Source organism: Mesoplodon mirus, assembly GCF_964341445.2.
Source record: "Mesoplodon mirus genome assembly, chromosome: 6".
Classification (NCBI taxonomy): domain Eukaryota; kingdom Metazoa; phylum Chordata; class Mammalia; order Artiodactyla; family Ziphiidae; genus Mesoplodon; species Mesoplodon mirus.
The window spans coordinates 89,606,525-89,614,428 of NC_138982.1; the positions used below are offsets into that span (position 1 = coordinate 89,606,525).

Consider the following 7,904-nt stretch of genomic DNA (forward strand, 5'->3'; position numbering starts at 1 on the left):
GAATTTCTTAAACCATTAATAAACTAATGTACATAGTTACTTTCCATGAGGGAGGGGGTCACATGGTTAGTTTTTCCCATTCCCAAATGTATTCAACCACAGTTCTTTCTTCCAAAAACATATCTTCTGAGACTAGTGTTCTATTAAACACTTCGGCAAACATTGCTCTAAACTTAAAAGCATGAAAAAATGAACAGAATTTGCTCGAGGGACTAAGGATTTGAAAGATAGCTAGCATCAGATAGGAAATGAAGTCAAATCCAGAAAAGTTTTTGTTATTTATTACAGCTATTATTCTGCATTATTATTTTATTTCAACATGGAAGATGAAATCATAAACCGAGTATTCTCTTGATACCATTTTGTTGTATAGCAAATTTGGTCAATTCCTTAAAGTTATTAACGGGAAAAAAAAGCAAATGTTTGGGAGCAAAACTTACCACCCCACAACGTCTCTTTGGCACACGATTATTTTGAGCTGAAAACAATCAAGGCCCAAAAGACTCAGGAAGAAACTTTGACCTTCCCCCTAACTGCTTAAAAAAATTTAGATAGTGGGCCTATTCCTGGAATTGAGCTATCACTAGAGATATCTGCAAAAAGTACAGGCTAAGTGTGGTGGGGAAACTCAGCAGGGCCTAGAGATGAGAGTCCACTCTGTGTCCCATAGTCTCTACAAGGCCCAGCAAAAATTTGTTTACCAAACATTTGCTTTTCCATCTTCATGTGAATTGCCTTTCTCCCCTTTGAAGTCCCAAATCGCCACCCCCAGTACCCTCTTTTGTCTTTAGCGGAAGTTGGTATTTAAGGTGAAGGTTTCTGGCAGTTTTCCTGGGTCTCTTCCATGTATACATGCCCTTAAACTTTTGTCTGATTTTCTCCTGTTAATCTGTCTCACGTCAATGTAACTCTTAGACCAGCCAGAAGAACCTAGAAGGGTAGAGAAAAATTTCTTCCTCCCTGACATGTTAAAACCTATATAGTTTACAAAATAACTTGTGTTTATTCTGTGATACATGCTGATGACATACAGTGAAGCCTGAGGCAAGGTTTTTACTGCAAAGAGCATACACCACAAAACAACTTACAATTAAATTACTAGATAATGAATAAAAAGAGTAACTACTTTACAAAGAAAAGCCCACTGTATGAAAGAAGTGGTAAGGCAAGGCTTCACAGAGAAAATTAATTTTAAACTGGGCGCTTCAGAATTTGAGTAGGTAGGAAAAGTAATAACATTTTAGGCCTTATGAGTAAGAGCTAGAGAAGGACATAACCTACTTTGGAGTCCACAAATAGTTTAGACCTGCACTGTCCAATATGTTAGCCACCAGCCATATCTGACTACTGAGCACATGAAATATAGCTTATCCAAACAACAATCTGTAAGTGTAAAACACATCAGATTTCAAAGACTTCCTACAAAAATAAAAAAGGTAAAATACCTCAATTCTTTAATATCAACTGCATGCTAAAATGATAACATTTTGGTTATATTGTGTTAAATAAAGTATATTAAGATTAATTTCACCTGTTTCTTTTATTACTTTTTTAATGTGGCACCATAACTTAAAATTATGTACATAGTTCACATTACTTCTATTGGACAGTGCTGGTATAGACTAAATTTTATTTTTCTATTAAGCTCTTGAAATAAAGAAATTTGAGTGCCCACTACATGCCTAGCACATGAGGGTACAACAGTGAACAAAATAATGACTACATCTGGTCAAATCATATACAAAAATGCTGTAAAAATAGCACCCATCCAGGGAAGAAACAATCATCTGAAGATGTCACTTAAAATACAAATGCCCCAATCATCAGGCTCCACTCCCCAAAGCTCTTGCAAAAAATGTTGATCCAGTAAGTCCATAGTGGGGCCTGGAATGTTCTTTTGAAAAAGATTTCCTAGAAACTAGGATCTGAACCTATCCACATACCCTACATTTGCTGACCTTGGCTAGCTGAGAATAGTGATTTAAAGACACCCTCCTTTTAAAAATTTTACTTCTTCTGAAGAAACCTCAGAGCTTAAAGTAAAGAGCCTCTACTGGTACAATAGCCAACCTATCTAAAAGAGCAAGTTTGATTTTTTTTTTTTACTTTTTTTTTTTTTTTGGCAGCACCCTGTGGCATGCAGGATCTTAGCTCCCCCACCAGGGATTGCAACTATGCCCCCTGCACTGGGAGCTCAGAGTCTTAACCACCAGGGGACCGCCAGGGAAATCCCTTTCTTTTTTTTTTTTAACTATTAAAGTTAAAAGAAACCAAGTAAAGTTAAAGAAAAAAGAAAAAACTATTACAACCTTTCCTATCTATAGAGTCACATGTATAATTTACTATCTCACACCTACAAAATAATCGTCAGAAACGCTGAAAAGCATACTATCAACTCTTAGTCATTTAAATCAGTTATGAGCTGGTATGTTTTTACACATGCCTCAAATTCCAGTTTATAATCTACTCACAACGCTACAAGATACTTCCTTCCTACTGATCTTAATTAGCAGAATGAATGTTGGGCAATTAATAGGGTTACAAGAAAAATAACCTCCTTGGATGTTATATTAAAGAGAACATGTAAAAGTCATAATATAAGTATGCAATACAATATCATTTCCAAAACAACTATAGTACCTGAAATATGGCTGTATCTAGACTTATAGGGGGCAGCCCTCACTAAAATTTTAAATACACAACAAATTTTATTTATGTAAATAATTAAACTATGTCAGAGCCTTACAGAAAAATCATAAGTTTCGGAAAGCATATGGGTGCAAGACAATTTTAGATAAAAATATAAAAGGTAATCAAAAGTATGACATTAATGGTGCTTAGAATTTTAGATCTGAGTTCCTGGCACACAAAATAATTCCATTACTTACTTAAAGGTTATTTGATTTTATCCTACATTTACACATTAATAGCCATTATTAATCAAATGCCACATCTTTCACAAACCATACAGCCAGTATTGTCAATTTTATGAGGACTTTAATAGATTACAGAATATACTATAGCAATATATTATTAACTCACTAATTTTTTAAGGGGTAAATTACAGAATGCCAAAACACTATTTTTTAACAAGGGTATCACAGCCAGCTTCTCTTCAACAATTTTCAAACAATAGGCAAGAAGCCGTAAATTCTATTCCTTAACTATACAGATGCAAAATATGCATCAGTTGCTGAAATCACTAAATATATAAGCATAAGTGACATAAACAAGGTAAAATGGTAAATACACACATACCCACAAATATATAATTGATCAGCTTTTTCCAATTCCTATTTCTGATTCTGTAGCTAAATGCAAAAAGGAAAATTTGGTCTTTTTTGCTTCCTTTTAAATTTGGTTCACTTTCCAATTACATCTGTTTTGGATGCAGAAAGATTTATATGGGCAATATGTATTACAGGCTCCAACCTGAAACTACCAGTAACTTGATAAGGTAGAAGTGAAATCATAACTCCCTCTTCAACTCCACATTTTTCAGTATAACCACTAACATTCTGTGTTATCGTATAGAACGGCCCAGTCCTCAAATGCATTCTACATCATTAAGGGACGATTCAACTAGGTTCCATACAACTACACCATTGAGTTAATTTCACTATATCCTAACATTCTGAAAGTTGGTCATCTGATTATTTACCCGAGTACGGGTAATAATAATAATTTATTACCAAAATAAATTTGGTAAATTTAACAAATATTTGAAGATCACTGACTAGGCTATACATTGAAAGACATAAAGTACAAATACAGCAAGTCAATCAACTTGAAAACTCAATTATTCAAGTCATCAGGGTAGAATTTAAGAATGACAAATATTAGGTTGGTTGGTTTATAATGTGCAATAAAACAAATGCTAAAATTTCAATGTACATTCCATGCATTCTAAGTGTTTTATTTTATTCTTTCATTTAATCCTCTACAGGCAAGAGGACAAGAACTCTATAGGCAAACTGATATTACCCTTTTTTTGAAAAGACGAGAAACCTTAAGGTTATTGAGGTTAAATAACTTGCCAACAATTCACACAGCTAGTAAGTGGCAGTCATTTTTCAGAATCAAACTGTTTATTTAGCATCTAAATCATAAACTGCAGAGAGAGAGCAAACTTATTCCACCTACCACAATGTCTAATCTCAATACAAAAATCTAACTCAACTCATTTTTTTTAAGTAATTTTTTTTCTCAGTTTACACTAATATCTCTACCTAATGGGTTAGGTATCCTTCTTCTGGGTAACCCACAGTACACCTCATGCAGATCTCTATCATAAATACTGAGCTGTCCTATCCATCTGTTTACATTATGTCTATCATACTGCTGGAAGCTCCCTGAAGCCAGGACTCTGCCTTATTCATGTTTTATGTCCTCAAGTTCCTATCAAGCACCATGAATATAGGAAGTTCTGAAAGTGCTGTTCAATGTTCAATCATCATATTAGATCTTTTTTCCATCACCTTCTAAATATCCATTTAAGATATAACCCTGTTGAAAATGGAAAAAGTTGGAACTTAGGTCAAATAGTCTACCTTCTCTTTCATCAATACCGTATCCTAATATTCTCTACTCCTCAAGAAAAAATGTTGGAAGGGAAAGTAAGATAAATCTGATCACCTATGAACTGATTATTGCCATTATAAAGAAATATGGACTTCCATAATTAAATAAATGAGGTTTATATCAAGTCAGATAGTGTTGAAAAATCTAGTCCTCTTGACCTTTACACCTAGGACTTTCTTAGGCTTTAAAAAAAACACAAAAAAACAAAAAACCAACCAACCCTGACAGTTGGTTAACCTGTAAAATTCTCATTTTAAAATTTCAGTTCTTCAAATAAGACAGATAACGTTCACCCTCAAAACAGCAAACCTGATTAATTTTTTATAGCTTACAGAATATCATGTCTACCAGTTTGACTGTGAGGGTTTTTACAGCAGTAAAATTAACATGACATAAAAATTATCTTGTGCTAATAGATGATATTGCAGAAGTGTAGCATAGTTAAGGCCATGCTAAATGTAAGCATAATATCAAAAATATCAGCAGCAAAAAAAATAATAATAATAAATCTGTATGTCATAAAAAAAATAAGTAAAGCATTCTGATTAACAAATCATATAGTCATCTCTTTAAAGCCTAAAAATCTTCTCAACTCTAAGACTAACAACTCCCACAACACTGTAAATCAACCATACCTCAATAAAATTTTTTTAATAAATAAATAAGTAAACAACTCAAACATCAGTACGTGCCAAACCTTGTTAAGTAGTACTATGAATATCAGACCAACGAACAGGTTACAAGAAAATTCCGTTTCCATACTTACTAAGTATCCATAAATCAGGACAACTGTGCCATATTCAAAGACTGAATTCTAAAATACAGGTTGATATTAAAAACTTGTCATAAGGGTTCACAAATTAGGGTGTTATAACACTATAAGCCAAAAAAAAGGAAGCTCTTTAAATGAGCAGTGCACAGTGACACAAAACTAGTGTCTGTCTCTACAACTACAAGCTGAGTTGACTCTAAAAACTTTAATTTACACCTCTCTAAATCACAGTCCATTTGCCTATACTACTTGAATTTTTACGACTCTAAAATATCAAATCCCAACAGCATATTATTAAAGAGATTTTTTTTAAGTCTTTTCTTCTTCCATGTGAAAACCAATGTGTTCCTTCAAAAAGTAATCAACACTTCACTTGCATATTCACTATGAAATTATTACCCAGGTTCAATTTCTTTGTATTAACTGTACATATTACCTTGTTTCAGTCTTCTATGGGGCTTTGTCTAGCTAGATAAAACTTTACTAGAGATACAAATATTCTCTCAGTCCTTAACACAATCTAAGTCAGAACAGTAAACTGTTAACATCTGCTCCCACTTTCTTCCCACCTAACTGTAATCCACAACCCTCCTGAATGGAAAAGAACAGTACACAAATTCAATCTAGAATCTCGCATCAATCTAAAGCGGTACCAGCATTAAGACTTGTGTAGTGGAACCAAACATCTGGGAAGTGGGACTACAGAAACAATGTAGATTAGTTAACATGCCATTTATCATACTATACTCTGTAAATCAGAACGTGTCATTAGAGTGCTTGAAACGTGACGGTGATTTGGTAGTGGAAATTCTCAGCCTGTAAGAGGCACTCAAATCTTTTGAAAATTTTGCCTCCCTCATAACCAGCTACCCTGACACACCTACACGGTACGGGGGTACAGGATTCTCTTTCTTCTAAATCACACCATCCAATAAATCCGCACACATCTCTCCTTGTAGTAAATACTGGTAAAACTCCTGGTTTCATTTAAGATTTCATTAAACACTGAGATCCAACGCAGAGTTATGTACCAGTAAAAATGTCTCAGGTAAAACAAGCTTTGAGCAAGCCTAAGTTTTGCTTCTGCACTTTCCTCGCCAAGTAAGAGTCATCGAATGAATAACGTCCTGCAGTGTTCCGGTATTACCAAAAGACAGAGCTAGTCCCCAAAGACCGGTGGCCTTACTTTCCCACAACGCCGCCTTCCATTAAGGATCACTTAAGTCCACCTCTCTTGCATGAAACGGAGATCTTTCTTTTTTTGTTTTTTTAAAGCTATTCTTAACAAGTAGGCTTCTAGTCTCTGATACCTAGGAAGTGAACTTACAAAGAGACTACCTCCCAAATATGACAAAACTATAAGACAACGTGGGAAGAAAGGGAAGAGGCGTGGGGCTTGTTTTGATCAGAACAGCTGGGGCACGGTCAGTGCAATCAGGTATTTTACACATACATCGAAGTCCTGAGGACAAAAAGGGTTTGCTAAAATAAACACAGACAGTGAGACAGACGTCCCACAAACTGGAAGGCAGCGACGGACTCAGTGCAAAGCGATCCAGAGGCTGCCAGGGCAGAAAGGGGCCGGAGGACCGAAGAAAACTGTAGGGGATGCTGCAGGGTGGGCTAACATGGTGCTTCTCCAGGGTGGAAGGCGATGAGGTGTGGGAACCCGAAGGCTTCATTCCGTCGAGCTCTGGTCCCTAAAGGTATCCTGGCTCACAGCTCAAGTTTCACCCGGGAAAAAAGGAGGCGGCAAACGTGCATCCCGTCACCTTAGCCCCAGCACAGAAGTCCGCGCTCTCGGCTTCCTCCGCGAATAGGCGAGGAAGTAACGGTCCCCGGAGCAAACACGGAGGAGCCACGCGCACGAAGCACTCAGCGTCCGGGCGGAAAGCGCCGTCGCCGAACCCCAGCCCGCAGCGTGGGGAGCGGCGCGGCCGCGGGAGAGGAGAGCGGGCGGCCGGCGCCGCACTCGCCGGCCCCGGCCCTTCCCCGGCCTCGCCCCAGGCGCGGCGAAAAGTTTCCAGCCAAAGTCCGCGGCACCCGCTCGCGCAGCCAACCGCCGAACACAACCGCTTCCCGCCCGGGAGAGCGGCCCACGCCGGCCCGGCCGCGGCCCCGGGACCCTCGGTCGCGCCTCCCTCAGCCCGCACCGGCCGCCGAGGTTCACCTACCACAGAGCCGGGAGAAGAGCAGCAGCGGGAAGAGCAGCAGCAGCAGCGGCGGTGGCGTCGGGGGCGGCAGCAGGAGCCCGGCCCCGGGGGGAGAAGCGGAGGAAAGTTGAGCTTTGCCGCCTCCGGGACACAGCGGAGCCGGCCCCAGGGTCCGCGCCATCCCCCACCCTCCCCCCGGCCAGCTCGCTCTCCGGCCCCCCGGCTCCCCGGGCCCCGGAGCCTCAGGCTGTGGGCGGCGGCGGCAGGCGCGGCGGCGGCGGCGGCGGAAGGTCCGGTGCGCGCGTCCCTAACTCCCAGTTCTTGAGCCGTCGCCGCCGGCTGACACTCGGCGGAGCACTCGCGGCTGCTTCAACTCCGCCGTCGCCGACGCCACTGCA

General features: G+C 39.4%; 1 protein-coding gene across 3 annotated transcripts in view; it reads right to left on the minus strand.

The window, feature by feature from the left end:
• Nucleotides 1-7,691, minus strand: part of NECTIN3 (nectin cell adhesion molecule 3) — a 144,791-nt gene extending 137,100 nt beyond the window's left edge. For 2 of the 3 annotated variants that reach the window (XM_082626000.1, XM_082625999.1), the window contains exon 1: nt 7,528-7,691. In XM_082626000.1, the coding sequence (XP_082482126.1) occupies nt 7,528-7,687 (160 nt within the window). In that variant the 5' untranslated portion in view covers nt 7,688-7,691. The remainder of the gene's footprint in view (nt 1-7,527) is intronic. The other variant, XM_082626001.1, reaches the window with a different exon arrangement.
• Nucleotides 7,692-7,904: the final 213 nt, after the last annotated feature.